We start from the raw sequence: 21,103 nt of genomic DNA on the forward strand, positions 1-21,103 counted from the left end.
AGTTTTCTGGGGATGCTGTCTATCTTAAGTGGAATTATTGAAAAATTTCTGTTAAAATGAGCTCCAAAATTTCTGAGACAAATGCTAAAGAAAATTGTTTGGTTTTATTTTGGAATTCACTTAGGGGTTGGGTTTTTTTCATTATTTTATTATTCTTAAGTGCTATTCTGATTTTTATATTATCTTTAAAGCAGGGTTTCAATATTTGGTGAGAGGAGGTGAGCTTTTACACGTGGGTGTACTTTTTGCCTGTCTCATGCAACTTTGGGCAAATTGTAAGTCTGAAAAATTACAGTTATCATACATTCACTGGAATATCTTCTGTTAATATATAATTTTAAGCTAATGTTTCTGATTCTGTCTTTGCAGTGCATAGTCCCACCCTTTGTGTGTGTGGAGGGCTGACCAGGCAGCAGGTCCCTGAGAGCATTTGGTTGCTTTGAGTGCAGGGACTGAAAGAAGCCTTTCTCTAACAGGATTGTGTTGGGGTGTCATAGCAGCAGTGAGATTTGGGCACAAGAAGTGCAAGTGGGGAGCCTGTGGAAACAGTCCGATAGGAATGAGGTTAGACAAGGAGAAACTGGGATAAATTGCTGCATGAAGGAGGGTGAATGGCTAAGACAAACCGGTGTGGGATTGTTGGGAAGGGATCATTCGGGGAGCTCATGACAGGAGGTGATGCAGGGTCTGGGTGAGGGTGGCAGTGCAGTCAGCTCCAGTGGGAAGCAGAGGCTGGGGCTGGTGGCAGGTCCATGCATGAGGAAGAGCAGGGGTGTGGCAATAAATTCCAGAAGAGCAGACGAGGACTCGCTGGTTAGATGTCAGCACCCAGAAAGAAGCCTAACATTTTGGCTTAGGAACTCTTCGATTTTGCTGTTTTTTCTTTCTGAGGAAGTATTGAGAGACTCTCTGGCAGGCTGTGCCTCACAGCTCCCTTGTGTAAAGGACAATCTGCCTCTTCCGTCAGCTCTTCCATTAGCTCACTTGGCAAAGGTCTCTGCCATAGTCTAGGGTCTTTTGATGACCCCTGTGGATGTAAAATGATGCAATGTGATGTATTTTTAATGAGATTTTTTTTTTTTTTTTTAAATGAGAACTTGCAAAGAAAATTGCATTAAAGACACATTATTGAGGTTGTGAAGTCAAGGCCACACCAGTTAGAAAATGCCAGAACAAAGTCAGGCTGTGGACCATTAATTCAGGCTCTCTGAACACTATGAAATGATCTCTGCTGCTCTGATCATGTATGTCTCTGGTCGATAGGACCTCTGTCACGTTCAGTGCACTAGATGGATGGTGGCTCCTTGGTGTTAACTTAAAAATAAATAAATAGAATTAGCTTATGTGCTGTGTAATCATGAGGTCTGAGCATTTATCCAGAACTGTCTTTAGGGAGGTGAATTGTCCCTGCAGTCTGTCACTGCTGCGCATTTGAGGTTACAGGGGGGAAAATGATGGAGTTTGCTCCAGTTACTTTGTCCCTGCTTTGGTACCTGCCACACGTATGCTGACAAGCTGGTCCCAAAAAAGGGGATAGGACTGTGTTCCCCACCTCACCTTCAGTTAAGGGAGATGTCTCTGGCCCTAAAGCACTGGGAGGCATTGAGCCTCTTGAAGCAATTTTGTTTTTCCCAGGGCTTTCCTGGCAAGGTGTGATGCCATGTAAACCTTGTGCCAACTGGTTCTTAATGGCACTGAGTGGCTCTGCATGTGCTGTTGCTGTTGTGGAATGTGGCACAAGCACTGAACTCTAAAACCAGTTCCCTGACAGCAATAGACACCAGGCAAGTTGTGTGATAGACTACAACTACACGGAATAAAATATGAAAGGCAGCTGAGGTTGGTGGGCTCTAGAGGGAATGCAATGCAACTTTGCCTGCACCCACACCATTAATTGATGTGTTGCTAAATAACATTTTGGGAGTTCAACCACCATAGCACTGCAACCCCTTTTTGGCCCTATGAAATAATGGGCCAGTGGCCTAATAAGTACCTTCATTATGTCAGTGAAAAGCCACAATGATCAGGCTCCCAAACAGACTTTTCTCCCTCAATTTAAATATGAAACTGCTTCCTGCATCCATACAATTCTTCCCAGTGTGTAGGAACAGCTGAGGTGCATACAAAAACTGATGCCATGTTTTCTGCAAATGGAGTTGCATCACTAAGATATGAACTTGCATAACAATTAGGAAGGCTGATAAGGTTGGAACTTCATGTCCTTTTAATTAAGATGCCAGTTTGCAAAATTAAGAGATGCAATTAGTTGAGGAGAGAGAAAAAAAAGTAATGAAATTTTACTATTGTTTCTGAACACTATGTTTCTAGCAATGCACCTGTTTTTGCAAACTTCAGTCTTCCTAAAACAAGAACATCTCTGGCCTTTGGGTGGTACCATTTTCTTCTGTATGCCCCACAATATCTGTCTGAATAAACAGGCAATTGAAGAAAGTACTCTTTAATAAAGGTGGGGTACCAGTGGTCCTAGGGAGTTGAAAGGACGGTTTGGTGTGGGGTTAAAGCAGCAGGGCTGGGACATGAGCTGAGCTCAGCTGTCAGCTCTGACCCAGCTGTTCCTGCAGATGTCATGTATGGCCTCATGGATGCACCATGCCTCAGATCTGCTGTGGACAATCCTTCTGGTGAGGAGACTCCTCTTTGTGGTCACGTGGGATGGCGCTCCCACCTCCTTTCCCATGGTTATATATTGCCAATAGCAGTATATAACAGCCAACAGTCTCTGCTGCTGTTGACCTCCATCGTTTTGTTTAAAGGTGTTGAGCCAACAAAGAAGGCTGAAGCTGTGGATTTATGACTCTTGTTCATTTGCTCTTTATTTGGAAAAGTCACCGCCCAGTGTGAAGGGGTTGCACTCTGAGAGAGGTGATGAAATATTGTCATTGACCTGCTGTACAGACCATCTGTCTCTTGCAGGGCTACTCTGGAATATGGTGAAGAGTGTTGCTTCTTCTGTGTGGTCTTTTTCATTTAATTGGCCTTGATTCACTGCTAATTTTTTAGAACTTAAATCAAAGCAACCCCCAAAACTTTAAATACACTGTGACAACCTGAAGCTTTATTATAACCAATCTCTTGAGACTCTCAGTTCTCTTAAGAGACGTGAAGGAAATTGTTTGACGGACCAGAACAGTATGGATTAAAAGATGATTGTTAGCAGATATATGAGGCATAAATTTAATATTGGGCATATAATCTTGCCTTTCTGCACACTATTCCTGATGTATTAGCAAATACAATAATGCCCTGTGATAATTTAGGTTTTGCAGCTGGGAAACCTCTGCCCCTGTGGAGGCAGATGGTGCATGTTTGTGCAATGTCTTTCCTTTTCTTGTGCAATTATGTCAAAATTAAGGCTCTGCGAGTGCATGCAAGTGATTAGGAGAGCAAGTGTAACATGGAAGTTCTGATTATCCCTGAAACTGTTATTACAGCCCTACAAATTCATGGTTAAAAAGTGTAGATTTGTTGAGCTTGAAAATTAAATTGCAGTACTCAAATATCCTTATCCCAAACTGAGTAAAGTGTCTCTTGAAGATTAATTTCAGCTCATTCTTAGAGGTATGCTTGTGGATATTCAGGATCTCTTTTTGGAGGTATAGTAATAATTCCATACTCTGAGCTTGACATTCTACACATCCAAGTGTATTTTCATTCAGCAAATCCCTCCTTTTCCACCAGATGTACTGCTGGGTAACAGTAAAGGGCAGTTTGGTATCTTGTGTTGACCAAGGAAGAGGGATTTACTTTCTCCATTTTTCTCTCTTCTGCTTTCTGAGATTTTGGGGATGGACAGCTGATTTAATTTTGTGGTTTTGTTTTGTTTTTTTCTTTCAGTGAGTACACTCTCTGGAGGTAATAATCAGCACAGGTTGCATTCTTCTGGGATGGTATCCACTTTGGCTGCAATACTTACCCACTTGCAAGACCTGTTTTCTGTGTGTTCCTTTGTCAGAATGGGAGCTGATAATGATTTTCTACCTTAAATATCCTGAGGAGCAGACAAGAGGAAAGACTTATGTGATGGCAGCTCTCCAGTGATCCTGCTGCAGTATTCATAATGCAAAATTTCCCAGAGAGGGCTGAGAACTGAAAGTCTGTAGCCAACTTTGGGAGATTATGTTTTGGTGAGACTGGGCTCCCAGGGATGCTTGTATATTTTGTATACTTTTTCATGAGCCATCATTGTAATGCTGGGGAGGCTACCTTTATTTTGTGCATTATCTCTACTTTGTGAGCAAAATGCATCCCACTGTTAACTGGAATCTGGTATGGGAATATGTAAATAGAGGCAAATAGGTAAAAATGCATGGCGATTGTCTCTCGTTTGGCAGGAATGATTTCCATTATCTCAGCAAAATACTTTGTTCTCCCTGTCAGTCTTGCAAAATAATGTACCTCCCAACTCCCAACAAAGAGATTAAATAACATCACGGATTTTTTTATCTCTGTGTCCCAGTTTATAGCTTTTTAGTTATTATTAGGTTGTGTATTACTTAGATGTAGAAGGAATGATGCACTTTCTGTACTGGGTGAAATCTGGGGTAATTTCAACAGGATGTTGAGCTCCACGATGCAGAGTTGGAAACCCTGTAGTCTTGTCTGCTAAACAAATTGATGACCCTTAATGGTAGACTGCATAATACTTTTTCTTTCAGTAGTGACCTGACTGGACAGATGGCTAGTTCTGTTGATAATATATCCTTCACAACTTACATTACTTATATTTCTTTATTTCTTTTTTTTCCCCATTGTGTTTTGTGGAGAAAAGTTAGTATTTAAGAGAGTTTGTGTCTGCCATGCTGGCCTGCAGGAATGTGTTTGGCATGTTAACATTCTTTTAACAGTTGTGTTTAATATATACAGAGAGCATTTTGCTCTCAGAGGCCATCTGAATGCCTTCAAAGGGTTATTGAATTGTTTATTGATCTACTTCATTGCTGCTGTTCCTCTGGTTCTTTTTGATGTCTTGTCACTTAATTCAAAATGTAATGCCAAGCTTTTAAATTCAGGGTTGTGCAGGAAGCCTTACTTGTGTAAATATTAGGGTATGTTTCTCTTTTGAGTGAGAATGTACTAGATTGTCCAGTAAATATTGCTGCCATCAGAGTTTTATCCTTTTCATGCCCCTCACTTCACATAGACTCATCCCTCTCTTCCTCTTAAGAAAGCTGAAGTGTCTGGGGATATATCTTTTGGGTTTTATAAAAGTCTAATCTCTTATTATGCAATTAGAAGCTTACAGACTAGTTCCCTGATTAAGAAAATAAATTTGATTAATTTTCTTTCCTTTAATATTTTCCATGTATTTCTCTTACATTTGTTAAATTTACTAGCTAAAAAGTGTCTGTTGATTCCCTCCCTCTGCCTCCCATTAATTTATTCTATCACCTTTTGAAGCTTTTTAAACTTATTTTTAAAATCATCAGTGGCAAGGAGTTCCATAGTTAGTATATTTATTTCTTGGAAAAGTGTTTAATTTTTAATCCTGTCACCCGAATATTCATTTGTGGACTTTCATACTATATTTTAAATTTTTGGGTAATAACTCTTAATTATTTTTTAAGCCTTGCATGATATTAAATATATTTGTCATGACCTGCTTCAGTTGCTTCTTTTTTCCATGATTAAGATTATAGCCTTTTAGCTTATTTCTTCCTTCACAGAAATGGTTCCATATCTTTGGTTATCTTGGTATCTCTTACTATATCTTCTGTTTCTAGATTTTGCATTTGATTTAGCCTTTCTAGTCCATTGGCTGATCTTCTACCATCACTGTGTACCCACAGCAACAGCAGGGGGTTTCCTGATACCAGATTAATTTTTGTGATAAAGTAATGTAGAAGTGTGTTCAGTGGCAGAGTGAGAAATAAGACTTCCCACTGGCGATAAGGCAGGTTTGGAGCTGTTTCATTTAGGTGTACAGCTTCTCCAGAAAAATGGCTTTGCCAATGAGGCCACCCTGCCTGTTTGCACTTGCCCTGCTTTTAGCCCATCTTCCCTTCCCATAAAGGAACAAAACTCAGCCACTGTTTTCCCAGTGCACTTAGGATGCAGCTCTGAGTTAGTTACTGGCCAAGTGTGTGTCATGGAGGTGCTGAGTGACCAAATCATATAAATTGGCCTGTTTGAGGTATCAGCCTCATCTGGCTCAAAAGGCAGAGGTTTGTGCCACAAAGCTGTCAGATTCATATATTGCTGGTGTTCACTCTGTGAAATGCAGGACAATTTTTTCTTTTTCCTTTTCCTTTTTTAAAAGAAGTCCATAAGCCACTCTTTCCTCTCTTTGCCCCCCACCCAAAATAATGAGAATGAGCAGCAATATTGCAGAGATTGGGGGGGGGGGGGAAGTTTTTAATATTTAAGGCTGCAGAAAGTAAGCTGTTGCATTAGAAATGGTCAAAGTTAAGGCTACGTGTGCAATGTTAGATCCTTCTTTTGTGCATGCTGCCCCGTCAGTCTTTGGTCACTTGCATACTGTTTTCTTTTCTGTAAAACATCAGGTATTTCAACAGCACCAGAAATGCTGTAAAATCATAGAGTAGAGCTAGATGTCTTTATTGATGAGATTCCTGCTGGCTTCACCCTTTTGTTATTATATTTCAGTCTGTAGCTTGATGACACTGCTTCTCTCTCCCATCTCATTGTAAACTGTCATTCCCTGCCTTTCGAAAACCTGCTTCAAATGTAACTGAATAAAAAGCAGTGGAGAAAACCACATGAGGAGGGGGAAAAGGAAAGGAAATCCTCAGCTGTATGAAGCTGCCACTAATGTTCAGAAGCTGACAATGACGAACTGTTCATCTAAGTACAAATAGTCTTCACAGTCTCTGTGTTTCTTGCCTTGTGAAACAGTACTCATTATTTTTATTTTTTTTTCTTTTTAAATATTTGGTGATCACATCATTTACTTTGTCTAGTGTAAGCCTCTGTTGCAGTCACTCTTCACTTTGCTGTACATGAAAATCAGGAGTCTGTAGACTGGTGTGCAGTGAAATGAGCAGTTAGTTGTAGCCCAGCCTGGTGTTTTGTGATCTGCCATGTATTTTACAGTGAAAACATCAGGATAGGATACTGAAAAATTGACAGGTTTTCATTGGCAGGGATTTTAATCTTTTTCACTGTTTACATACTGAAGATGAGGACTTTGCTATGACACAAAGACACTTCAGGAAGACTTCAAACAGCAGCAGCAGCAAAAAAAATATTCTCTTTGGGGATGAAAATGTATCATGTAGGCTGTTTTGTCATTTTAAAGTTAAAACATTTCTTTTCCCAAGAGTATTAGCTGAGGAAAATCTCATCTTTTTTAAAGCAGTTAAGTAGCCAAGAAGTCAGTAATATGTATAAAATGTGTAATAAATGTTGACTTCTGTGCCTTTACTCCATGACACCTTGTCATACTTGACATAGTGTCCGTGCATAGACTGAGGACTCATCAGTTCTATTGGGTTTGTGAGAGGGCTTGTGTTTGTGATGGTTTGTACTGCCCCATTAAAAAAAGAAAATGGTTGCTATTCAAAAATGATTAAACCTCTATCTCCTGATTATGATTTTTTAAAATACCTTCACAAAAGAAAATCCATTAAGAAAATAGGTACTGTGCTGTAGGAAATCTCAGCAAACAGAAGTGCACAACGAAAGTTGTGTCTTTGGGTAATCAAAGCTGCTGCTGCTAGCTCCTGCTCTTTCAGGTTTCACTAATTGAAGTCGATCGACTTAAATCCATTGTTTGTATTAAGAAAGGGGGAGGGGAGGAAAAAGAAAGGCTCTGGGGTTGGGTTTTTCTTATTTTCTTTTTTCTGGTATTGTCTCTGTCAACATGCCACAGTTTCATCTGAAACAAGGGATGCATGAAGCTTTTCAGTCTGGGTTTTGTTCCCCCATATTTTTTATATTTGTTTAATTTGCTAACTGGCAGCTTTGAAAAAATCACTTAATCAGCATATCTGGCCCAAATACTAGGCTTGACTTGAACATACTGACAGTGTCTTGGCTCATGGACAACTGAGACTAGTTTGAATTTTTGTTCTGTGATCTGTATAGGTAGAGGTGACAGAAGAAGAAAATAATAATCTGAAAATCTGTCTTGCTCCTTTTCTAGCAATGCTGCAGAAGTCAAGCCCCAAATACTTCTTTTGATCTCGTTTGTAACCTCATGTAGCTTTGGAGAGTCACTTCTGACTTTTAAGACCCTCTTTTAAGAAGAGGAGCAGCTCTCTAATTCCACTGCTCAGTTTTGCAGGCTTGCGTTTGAGTCACTTGGTCCTTTTGCCCTCTCTGAAGCAGCAGTGTATTGCATTTACTTTTGTGACCTGAGGAGCTGCCAACCAATGTCATCGCATTGGAAGTTCTGTCTGACCAACACAGAAAGCATCTTTTCCCTCTCTGAATTCGGGGAAGTTATCTGAACTAGTTACTGTGACAAGATACAAAATTAACTTACTGCCTTATTGTTTTCTAGGTACTCCACATCTGCATTCTCCAAACTAAGCAAAGTAGGGATCCAGCATCCTCCACCTCTTCCTTTCATTGGAAACCTGCTCTTTTTCCGTGAGGTAGGGTATGTTTTCCTTTGTATCAATCAAAGTGATGGGAAAAGTGGATAGGAGGCAGGAGGAATTGAAGGGAATCCTACAGTTCACTGGTACCACCTCTTCAGGCATGTCCCTCTGGAAAGGACAAGCAAAACAGCTTTTTGAATGAATTGGTAGAAACACTTGTGTTTAAGCAGCTCTAATACCAGGGTGAAGTACTTGCGGGAAAGAAAATGTGTAAGCTCCTGCAGTTAATTACTTGAGCTTTTCCAAGAAAGTTCATGCCCTCAGTGAAACAAACTTAGTTACGTGAATAGAGCAGATTATGTTAACTAGCCCCAACTGGTTTGTTCTGAGTGGTTTTGGCTCCTACAACCTTTCTGTTTGTTTGCACTTTTGCTGATTGTACACATGTATTTTAAAGCCTTTAATGTTGCTTGCTCCCAAGCAGTAACTGGAATTAGGTACTGCTGAACGTTGTTGCTCTGTGACACAAATATTAGGGCTGTGAGGAAGAGGAAATGGGGTCATTTTGTCTCCAGATTTTATTCCCTTATTTTTCTTACCCATACTCTTTCAATAGACTGCTGATGCTATGTTTTGTTCCTTGTTCCATTTCAGTGGTATTGCTGAGGATATCTTAATAATGAGGAGCTGCCATTTCTCTGGTTGGATCTTACAGTGAAATCTCTCCAGTGTGTCTCTGTTCCAGCCCAACAACTTTTCAGGAAATCTGGGCCAGCTCCAGCTGCTGCCCAGTTTTCCCTTTTAAGTGCATGGTCATCAATATCCATGCTGAGATTTGAATTATTAACAAGAATATATTGCCTCTTACCTTGGTCTTCATGGTGATTGTTCTGTCAATATCTGACTCATTATTAGATAAAACCTTTTTAAATACCAGTTTTACATGTACATCTGATTTCATTTAGAAAATAGCATAAAAGGTAGACTTAATCTGCTCTAGATTAATTTGAACTGGAATTGGCAGGGTGACTTTAACTTACAAGGGATTCTGATGGTGTAGAATGCAGACCAGTTTACTCTTTGGGTTTCAATTCAGCTGGGTGGCAGAAAGCCACTCATTCTGTAGCTCTTTAGTGGTGAAATCCAGATATCATTAGTTACCTGCTAACACTTGCTGTTAGGTAAAGGTGCCTAGAGACTAAGTTAATTTGGTATGTTTTAGATGGGCTTGCCCTGTACCAGCGTAGAAGTGTAAAGGTTTTGGGAAGTGACCCAAAATGATCGTAAGATCCGTTAGGCAAATTTCATTTTTAGAATAGCATTCATTAAGTTAACTTAAATAAGACTAATGCAAAAGACCTTGATTTTTCTACCCTTTAGGAAGAAAAATAAATTAAAGGTAGCTGAGAAATTGTATTTTGGGATACCAAGAAATAACCGTTTTGGAACAGAGTTGAGTGGTGCAAAGCCACAAGCACTGCCAGGCTGTGTGTCCAGCACTTTGGCACTTCACCACCCATCTTCTCTACCATGCTATCGCTGCCAGTAGGAATGGGAAGAGAGGAGCTCAGGCTCTTGGTAATTTTTCTTCCTCCCCTCATGTATTTTAGCATTTTTTCTGGATCTGCTGCTGAGGCTGCTTTCTTAGAATAATGCCCATAGCAATGGGCCAGTAATGGGAGCCCTGCTTTTTATACTGCAGGCTCTTGTCTATGAGAGCACTTTCAGGGACACAGATGCTCTCACTGCAGTCAGCAGAGGACATCATCCACTTTCCCTTTCCCAGCGTGGGAGAACCATGGCCTGCCCATCACCTTACTGGAAAGAGGGATGGTTTTAGGGGCTTAGCTGCGGGGAGCACAGCTGTGCATGAGTAGCAGCATGTTGGGGTTGGGTTTATTATTATAAATATATATATATATATATAAATATGATACATTTTTTTAAGAGGAAGTAAAAAAAGGTTGATTTGTTCTGTTGCTCCATCTATAACATTAAGAAGTTCTTGCCTCTCCATGTTTATGCAACCATTCTCTATTCCACCCCCGAAATAGCAGTTTGGAGCGTCTCCCTTTTAAACAGGCTGGCTCTTTCGTAGCATTGCTAATCTTGTGCAGGAAAAACATGAGCCACACTCCCATTAAATCATCAAACTAGCGCTTTCCAACCATGAACATTTATTTCAAAGGAATTAATGAATGGTGACTAAGAGGAATGAATTGATATGTGCTGTGTGGGAATCTGCATATGTGTAATTCGTGCATTTCCTGTGTTGAATTTGGTCTGCAAATTAACACAGGTTGAAAAGCCCTGCACACAAGTGAAATCTGGAAGATAATAGGAAATCAAGAAGCTTCAAAATATAAAGCCTTGCAGTCTGAAAAATGTCCTCATCTCATGGATTCAGGCTTTTCTCCTAGAATACGATTGCTAGAAATGTAAGGAAAGAAATAAAGCAGGAGATGAAGTCCCTTTGACATAATAGAGTAAATCTAGGACCTGGGAATTTAAGAAAGAACATTAAATGTCCAAAAATCTCAACAAAGTTGTGTAAGCAGTATTTTACAATTTTTAAGGGTATAAATTCAAGGGCTTGCTTGTCTTCTCCCTTACTTGTGTGTAAGTCACTTCCACTGAAATAAATGGAGTTTCCTATTTTGCTGCACTGTGCATGTAAACAGAGCTTCAGGCCTTACCCTTTTTTTGCAATTCTTTTTTAAATGTGCCTGAAAACAAGGGAACTGTGCAAGCAGGATTTGACCAGTAGTGCTGGGTTGTGGGGTATTTAATAAACTTTCAAAGGTATTTAAAAAAAAAATAAAAAAAAATTCATGAGATTTTTATTTTTTTTTTAAAGAATTATTTCAGAGATTTCTTGAACAGTGTATTTTCTTTGAGTAAAATAATAGTAACTGTTGATATAGTGTCTCTGAGAGAGGAAAAGGAAGTGTGCAAAGGAAAGGGGCTAAGGAGAATGCAACAGGAAAGACCTATCTCCATCACAGAAAAGGAGAGTTTAAGAGCTGGCTTGGGGAAAACAAAGTTATTTTACTGTAAGTCACTCCTTCTCTCTCAAGTAAAATAAAGGGAGATAATCACACTCTGAAACTAAAACATATCCAAGTTAATCGGCTTATCTCAACAATGAGAAGATAGGAAATTATTGCAGTTCTGCAGCTGGGAAATTATCTGAGTCCAAGATATTAGATTAAAAATTCTTCCATTGCATGAGAACAATTTGTGGTGGGTAAGTCTGATGTAATAGTAAATATGATTAGGCTGCTTAAAAAAAGCAGCATGTTCAATTTTTTCCAATAACTGAGCAGACTTGCAGCCAACAGACTGCTGTTTTGCTACAAATTCCTGACTGCTCACCTCTCCATGTGCTGCATTTTTCCTATGAGTCTGGAAAAATGTGAGGGTTGTGATAGCTGTGTAATGGTTGATGCAGGGGTATTCACAGCATGGACTTTCACACATGGATCTATATGGGCTTTATAACAGTAGGTTGCAGAAAAATTAAACCAAACTCTTTTATCAATTCCCAGGCTAATGATTTTATTACGTGACAAATGCTCTGAAAACTGAGAATTCACATACCTGCATCACCTTTTCTCTCACTTGACCTGTTGCTATGGCTGTGCTGTGCTTTTCTCCCCCTTTCCTATTCCATTTGTAAAATGACAGCTATACTGTTTTTAAATGTCATTGACTCTGACATTTGCACGGCTCTGGTCACCTGGTACAGTACCTGTGTGCACTGCTCCCTACCCAGCCTCCTGGAGAGCTGCAGCAGCTTTGGGGCTGCCCCTGATGTTTTGGGCTGGTGGTAGGTGTGTGGGTTGCTGCCTTGTTTTGCTCCTCAGTAGGTGGGGATGTGCAGTTGCGTGCAGCTGAGTGATGTGCTTTGGGTCCTTACAATGGCGTGATCATGTGTTGCTTTCCTCCTATTACTCCTAGCAAGCTCCAGTGATGCTTTTGACTGTCTGTGTGCTTGCATCCCTGCCTTGCATGTTAATGAAAGACATCACTCTCTTTAGCCCCTCTCAGCTTGGACAGGATACTCTTTGTTTACTCTGTTTATTTCAGTCTGGCCTACTTGTAGATTCTGGGCTACCCCGGGGCGGCCCATTTCTGCTGAATGGAAGTGGGGGCTGTGTGGGTGCTTTGTCTTGCTTTCAGTTTGGGATCTGGCTGGGCTGTGTTGTTTTATGGCTGATGGGTGGGAGTGAAAAGGGGGGAGTGCAGGGAGGAAGCAGAGAGCAAATATTATTTTTTTCTTTGCTACGTATCTGCCGAAAGCATCCTTTGAGTTGGACGTAAAGGAAAATATAAGGCAGAGTCCTTGCAGGAATGAAATTACCCCATGTCTAATTTTTAGCCTAGAAAGCACTGTGTGGGTGCTTAGAGAGAGGCTGCAGTGTTTACTGCTCTGGAATTTAATGACACAGCATTCAAACCTAAACAAGGTTGAAGAGAGGCAAACGGTGAGGGGAGCAAAAAGGGGGAAAAGGGAGGAAAAGGAGCTCTCGGCCTCTGGACCTGGATTGAATTACAAGAATAATATGACTTATATTGACAGTGAAAGCCTGCATATGGTTTTGTGTTTCTTTGTGCAGATAAACAACAGAGGAATGAGATAGGGAGTGTGTGTTTTGCAACTTGATAGCTATTTGTGTGGAACCAGAAAGGTTGGCTGTGGCATCACCAACCAACCTGTCTTTGTCTCCCCCAGATGCCTGTGTGCATCTGCTGTGGGCTTCTGACTTCCAGAGCAGACCTCTTGGGGTGATCCAGGTCTTCTCTTATATCCTGGGAGTGCCACCACCCTAGACTGGGAGGCATGTACATGTATGTGGTGCAGATTTAAACCTTGCCATTTCACTGTCTGCAACATGACAGAAAACCTGCAGTTAGATGTGGATTTATGTGTATATTTCTACATCTATAAAGCCAGTCTTTCTTCCCTTTAAAGATATTTTTTTTCCTAGTTTCATCTGATAGTCTGTGTTACCTCCTTTGATCAGATGTTAGCATTGTCAGATAACCTGACAAAGTTGGTGCAGTGTCTTTTTGTGGGAACCTAAAGCAGGAAATCAAGACATTAAGACAATTGGCTGTCTCCCACTTGACTAAATGCTGTTTGCAACCTTCAGCGATAGTGCAGCCTTCAGCCTCAGTTTCTGAGATGAGCATCAGGTAGAGCTGTGCTGTAGCTCACCCCAGCTTCTCCCTGCAGTGGTGGGGGTCTCAGCAGGGTGAGCCTGTGTCTGGGGGAGCACTGTGTGCACATCAGAGACCCTTCTGTAGAGACACAATGTCCTCAGCTTCTTTGCACTTGCAGCATTTCCCATAACTGTGTTTGCAAGATACACCTGAATGTGACGTCAACTTTAAATAACGTTTATGGATGCTGAGACAGTATTAGGGTGCACAAAGCACCGGCAGATTTCATGTGATAGAGAAAGGGGATGAATCCTCTCTGTCTTGCTGGTAAATAATGGTGACTCATGCAGTGAAGGTGGTAGTGGTCACGACAGATGCCTTTGCTCTTCTGGACTATACAATTTTTCCTTTGAGGGAAGAAACAATTCCTTTTTGTATTACAAGGAATGGTGTGCTGATGATGTGGCTTTTTCCTAGAGCAGCTCTAACATTTATTTTTGTGCAGGACTGTGTGCATGCTTCCCATAGACCGCGGCAGTTGCCGCTAGAAGGAGATGCAGACTTCACTAATGAGCATCATCATGTTTTTGGTATCCCTTAAGCCATGATTTGGCTGTTCTTTTTGACACACTTTATACTTGCCTTCTTAAATGCTGCATGGGGGGTGGGGCGTGGTGGGAAGAGGCAATGGTTGAGGCAGTTGGTAGCTCTGAGATGGAAAGAGGATGATGTTTTCTGTGGCAGCACAGAAAGTGAGAAGAGACTCCCTAATCATGCTCCTGGCTTTCCTCAGACTCTCAGTGTGGTTTTCGGCAAGTCTGACTGGGGCAAAGGTTTCTTCTTTTCTGGGTAAGCAAATCTCTTTCTTTTGCTTCTCCTTGGGCCTCTTTTATCCACCTGCAAAACAGTAAAGATGGTGTTCTTGAATACATAGGTTTGCTTTTTGATCAGGTTATGGTGAAACATTTTGGACAACTTCTCTGGAGCCTGTTAGGTTTGGAGAAGCTGATATCACTGTCTTGAATGGACTGGGACACTCCCAGGCCAGAGGGAATTTATATGTTTTTGCAATATTCTCAGAGCAACTGGGGCTGTGAATGAATGCCAGACCTGAGTTCTGGCCTATGAATGAAGGTATTTGAGTGAGGTGGTCCCCAAGATAGCAGTGCTGAAGGATACTTCTCTTCTATGCCATCCTTGACCACTGTTCTTTGATGGGTTTCTGGTGGCAGCTGCCAAATGACTACCCAGGATCAGTCAGAGCAGAGGTCTGCATCATTAAAATGACACCTGGCTTGTGAAAATGGTGTAGGGAAGTTTGCCACGTGTTATATCTGATGCACGTTCATCACATAACCCTCTGGAATTTGCTATGCAGCCTGCTCTTCAAGCAGCGTGTACTGCTAAATTAAGGCCTGACATGCAGCAACAGTGAACCCAAACAGCTGAGCACACAGTGTTTGGGCTGAGAGAATGGGATGATGTGTAGTTGCAAAGGTAGTAGCATAAAGGTAGAGCCAGTGTAGTCACAAGCCAGACTTTACCTTGGTCTCCAGAAGTAGGGACCCTCACCTTGAAAAGCAGCAAAGTAGGGATATGTTTCAACAGGGGAATTCCAATAGCTGTTGGAGTAAACTCAATGGGCTTTTACATGTGAACTTATATAAGCAGGACTACTTCTTGGGTGTGACTGCCTTCTCTTCAGTTTTGCCTGTAGTTGCATTGGCCTGGAAGGAGTGGGGTTGGAATAGATAAAATCTTTTAGTCCTTGAAATTAAGAAAGAAAGCAACAGTCAGAGATATGATGAATAAGACCAATTCTTGTTATTTTACATGAAACTGTAATTTGCTCACATTACCTGTCAATTTGGAGTTTGGAAACATCCTATGTTGTTCACCTCCTTATTGCATGTGGAGAACCCCTCATCCAGAAATCCAGTACTTCTATGTCAGCAAGACAAGTACGTATAATAATGGCCAGGTATCAGTTGTAATGCTAAAATTATAGCAGGCTCAGATTGGGTATTGTGAACAGTTGTTATCCATGAGCCAACAAATTTAGCAGAGTCTTAACTTCATTAGCAGTGTCTAAATGCATTAGCCATATGCTCCTCAGCATATGGGTAAATACATAACAATTTATTTTCATTAGGGTTTTCTTACAAGTGCTGCTAACCCAAGCTCCACTAGAAATGTTTACAGCACGACATGTCTTTTCAGATAAGAGGCTGGCTTTCTGTACAGCAAGTCATCCTGAAAGGGTGACAAGCAAGATACATCCCTGTCCTTTCTGGGAATAGGCAGGTACAGCTGCTGTGGGTCTGATCCACTGCATATAGATAGGCTTGGTTTCTGTAAGGCTTTATATTAAAATGAAGGCTTTGAAGAACACCCTGTTAAAACACGTGCTGGTAAATCCCTGGTATTCATTGTGTGCTGCCTTCTGGTTGCCTGCAATGCACCTTGGATGGCATCAGCACCTGGTAGCTTTGTAAGACTCATGACCTTCTGGGTTCTTCCCACTTTCCCCCTTCCCAGGCAGGATGTAGAGTTGAAATATAACTTTCCCTAAGAGGGACTGAGTGTGAAATCAGGTCATACTCATGGCCTGTAGTCAAATGAATGTGATGGAAAGGTAGGGAGAGTTTGTAGGGTAGGCACTGGGCAGGACTGTGAGGGCTTCAGTAGCTGCAAAGTGGCACTTGTAACTTGGCCACTGTGTGCTCAGCATTCTCCTAATTTCTCAGAAATAAATGAAAAGCTACTTTCTTTACAGCTTTTTTTCTGAATTTTTGTTGGTTTTTTTTTTGTGTTTTTTTTTTTTTTTGATAAGCATTTATGCAGCTTGATCCAGAAGAACAAGTTGCCTAGAAAGACATTGAAGAGTAAGAAAGGACAATCTTATCAGAGAGGTAGAAAGTTCAAAAGTTAAACTGTTTCTCCACAGCCTCAGTGGCTTCGGTGCATGTCTAAATTTGGATGGTAATGTGAAACAAGAATCAGCTAGACTTGGAATCTAATCAGGGTTTTTTGAGACCTGACTGGATTTTTTATTGTGGTTGGGTGGTTTCTTGGTTGGTTGGTTTTTAGAAAAGAAGGATCAACAGAAAGTCTAAACAAACCTGTGTGCTTTAAAAAGAAATGTATTTCAAATTGCTGTATTTTCTTTCTGACTTTGTCATCATGCAATGCTGATGAATGGATGAGTGAATTGAATGATTGTCTTTGGTTGTTCTTGGACTTTTAAACTTTTAATTTTGTTTATTAATTATTAACTTTTTTCCCCCACTTAGATTCTTTAATTTTGTAATATTCTATGAATTTTAGGAGATTTATAAAAAGGCAGAGGGAAAAGTGAAGTGAAGAACTATCTTTGGATAGTTGTCCTGGGAAGTTTTAAATATTCAGGTAGCAAAAAACCCTCACTAAACATTGGTAACTTATTTTATGTTATTACAAGAAAATTGAAAATGATCAAGAGAAAAAGAAACTGAGCTACATGCTTCAAAATATTCTTAACTATGTATTTTCATAATAAAGTATGCAAGAAATAAACATTAAAATAAGTGTAAATTAGTCTTTGCTATTTGCTGAATTTCCATAGTTTTTATGTATTATATCTGATGGCTTTTGTTTCATTGAGTATAGAAAATTGTTAACTTTCATAGGCAGGATGATGCCTGAGTTGATTTAAGCAGGATTAGTGAAAGTTAGGCTAAGGGAGCCATAAGAAGTCACATACATTGATGAGTTTAAATATTCTCTGTGAAGCTGAGTGGGACTTTAAACATGGCTTTTATTCTTCTGAATGGCGCTTTCCCTGTTCCACTCAAAAGTAAAAATGCATGGGAAGAGAAAGTGTTGGAGGGAAGTCTCTCTTTGGACACATAGAGAAAGGGGATGGTGAGCACCAAAGTCTTCCCTAATTTGCCTTCATTTGCTTTTATTTCCATATATTGAGAGAAAGCAGTGGGTGATAAGCCCTAGATAGGATAAGGGATGTTGTGGCCTTAGAGAGTTGTCTAGGAAGGAAGCACAGAGGGGGGTATGAGTAAGAAATTGGTGATTGATACATGATTTTTGCAGAGACGTGAACACATCTGCCTTGATCTGTTAATATGCTGCAACATGTGGTACATTGTCAAAAGTGTGTGATGAGGCAGAAGGAGGAAGGGGAGCACTTGATTTATCCTTATTTTTGTTCCACTTCTGAAGGCAGTCTAGGGAAGAAGGACCTTGCAGCCAAGGTGAAATGGAAAAGGCACTTGATCACAGAAAAGGGGGAAATGGGAGAGCTTTGGGGGGAAAAAAGCTGTTGGTGACCTTATATCAGAGGTCTCTATTTTAATAAAGAGTCTCATAAAGTTCATCACAGATAGAATTAGGGACCTTGCAAGTATCTTGTAGTTATATTTGTGTTTATATTTCTCCCTACTTCTTTTGTTTTCCCCCCAGTGCCCCAGGGAGCCATCTCTAAGACCTCATAAACGCGAGATTTCATTTTCTAATGCTATTTCATTTCCTGGATGGAGGACCTGCCACGAGAAGACCAGACCTCAAATTATAATAGCCCTATAAATAACTCCCTAAGGCAAAGGGAAAAAAGGAAGCCTTTGAAAGACAACCGCAAATGCAAAAATGGAGGTTTTGGGTTCTTGCAGAACCAGACTAGGCAGTTCTAGTTAGAACATGGTTAATTTTTGTGTTTCCTTGTTTATCTCTTTGCATTATTTATGTACAAAATTATATCTCAAAAGTCCTCCGTGGTCTTTTGCTTGAGCCTAATTTTCTACAGCGTTTTGATGGCTTTTGGCCTGTCTTTAGATCCTGCTAAAAAATGGAATTTCCAGGTAAAATTGAAAACAATCCAACAAACTGACTAAAACAAATACAATGATGGATTGAGTAAAAATAGTCTAAAAATGCAACTTCTTTCTGGGTGAAGTAGTTTTAATTCAGCAGACCCAGACAGTCTGCCTGCTTTCTGCTGGAAATCTGTGCGGAATTGGCACATCGACTAGAATAAAAACATTCCCGAGGAATCGGCGTGTTCTGTCAAAACATTTGAACAGCTCCTGTCTCCCAGAGCACAGCACTGCTCTGGAGCCGGCAAGGGAGCTCTGCAGTGCGTGGTTCAGGCTTCCCCTCCAACCTCCCATCTCAAATCCACCTTTCTGCATAAGCACGGGCCAAGTGTTTCAGGTTCAGTTATATTTAGCTGTGGAGGTAGTAGAGAAGGCAGTTTACAAGAGCCCTTTGCACTGTGTTTGGACCGGTGTAAGGCTGTCCTTCCCGCTAAGGCTCTGTTGTACGTGGAATCTTTTAGGTTCCAAAAGATTTTTGGGTCCAACCGTTAACCCAGCAGTGCCAAATCCTCCACCAAACCATGTCTCTAGGTGTCTCATCCACAGGTCTTTTAAATACCTCCAGGCATGGTGACTCAACTACTTGCCTAGGCAGCCTGCTCAGAGCTTGACAGCCCTTTCGGTACAGAAATGTTTCTTAGTGTGTGAAGGAAAAGTCACAGAGTTAAGGTTGGAGGATCCCAGCATCCTCCTGGAGCAGACTGGGTCAATACAGTGGCTGGGGACAGATAGGGTGGAAATGTGAGCTCCAGGAGAAGTCCTGCTGTGCAAGGATGGGACTCCCCTCCAACAGATGTCTCAGCGCCATGTCTTTTGCTGCTGCATGACTCTGCTACATGTGAGGTTACCCTCCAGCAGCAAAGTTCAACCGCTGTGTTGTGGACTAATAATAATAGTAGTAATAATAATAATAATAACAACAATAACAATAATTTTTATTACTTGATCAATTAAAAAAAAATGTAGTCTTTGTCTAGAAAGTGGTACGCAGCAATTACAGTGTTTAACAGAGCAAAGTGTGATGAAACTCAACCTTTATATCTTGACACTGATTGCTTTACTTTTGCTAAGGAGCATCTTGGTCCACCAGCACCGAGATGAAGGAGGTCTTAGTGGTAGGCTCTGCTCGGTATGAATGAGACTGGTAAAATCAGGCCTACAGATGATTTACTAGAGATACTGTCTGTCTGTTACTGAGACTAATTGCTTAGGAATGTAATTGTATCATTCCTGTTACCAAAATTGATATTCCCTGCCTGCCTCTAGCTAAATTAGTTTTATTTTTGCAGAATTTCAGAGCTGTTGCATGCTAAGGCGTCGTGGTGGACAGCAGGCAGTCGGTGTGAGAAACAAATGAGGTTTTTCTTTATGCTTGACAGAAAGGTGTGTCTTAAGCAGTACTTTACTGTGCGGATGCAGTAGAAGATAGGGTCCTTTAAGGCTGTACATGTGCCAGTAGCCTGTCTGAATGAGTATCCATGCTATTCTTTTAACACCAGGAGGAAATTAAAACCCAAATAAGCCACTTCTCTTCCCCTGCCCCTTCCGGTAAGGGAGAGACCAAAAAAGTGCCTGACTTTTGCTGCTGAAAGCACTCCTCACAGTGATGATGTGGCTGGTATGGAGTAACAGCACGGTCACACCCACACAGTGCTGAAAGTCTACACCCTTTCTGTAACCAGGGCAGTCTCGTACCTGCTCGTCTAAGCCCATCCAGCAGAAAAAGCATTTATAAATCAGCATAAAAGTAAACAAGGTGGGAAGGCAAGCAACCCGATGTATGTGGTTATCTTGTATATGTGCTTATCTTGTGGCACATGCCCAGGTAGCAATTTGGTATCCTTTAGAATACAAGTAGCATCACTGATGTGATGGACAATGACCTGTGCCAGCCTGAGCAGGGAGGACAGAGGTGGCTCACAAACCAGCCCTAGATCTGCATGGATTAGTGTCAGCACAGCAGACTTGCAGGGGATGGGCTGTGAATGTGCATTCCTAACTCTATTACTTATCCCCTGGGCCAGATGGGCCAGATGTGTTGCATTGCATAGGCAACATATTTAATCTGTGAATGATCTGGATCCCCTCCAGATAGTCCAAAAGTTACATTACTGAGCCCCAATCTATTTTACATAGAAAGACAAGACCACCCAATCCAGTGCCTTTAGGGAAGGGAGAAGGTGGAATTGCTGTGATTTCACATTTTATCAAGCAGCTGTGTGCTCCATGGACAAAATGCTTATGTACTGGTGTCTAATCCAAGGAAGCTAAAGCTGTGATTTGGTACCCAAAAGTGTAACCATATGATTTGTCACAGGAGTTAACAGGTGTTGGCACTTCTAAATGTTTCTATAACTACTTTTATTTAGTTATGCAAAGTCTAGCCCGCTGCACTTAATTTTGTCTTAAGCATATACTGTGCTGAAAAAATATTGTCACCTTTGGGACTCAGGTTTCTGGAAACTGAGGTTTCCCATCCCTGAAAACTTCGGACAGGGCTCTGAGGAAACTGAACCTATTGAAGGTGTCCCTCCTGACTGAAGGTGGCTG

General features: G+C 41.0%; 1 protein-coding gene across 3 annotated transcripts in view; it reads left to right on the plus strand.

The window, feature by feature from the left end:
• The window catches only part of LOC131573672 (thromboxane-A synthase-like), a 236,823-nt gene that overhangs the window by 54,408 nt on the left and 161,312 nt on the right, over nucleotides 1–21,103 (plus strand). For all 3 annotated transcript variants that reach the window (XM_058827853.1, XM_058827854.1, XM_058827855.1), the window contains exon 3: nucleotides 8,483–8,576. In XM_058827853.1, the coding sequence (XP_058683836.1) occupies nucleotides 8,483–8,576 (94 nt within the window). The remainder of the gene's footprint in view (nucleotides 1–8,482; nucleotides 8,577–21,103) is intronic.

This window comes from Poecile atricapillus, chromosome Z, assembly GCF_030490865.1.
Source record: "Poecile atricapillus isolate bPoeAtr1 chromosome Z, bPoeAtr1.hap1, whole genome shotgun sequence".
Lineage (NCBI taxonomy): Eukaryota > Metazoa > Chordata > Aves > Passeriformes > Paridae > Poecile > Poecile atricapillus.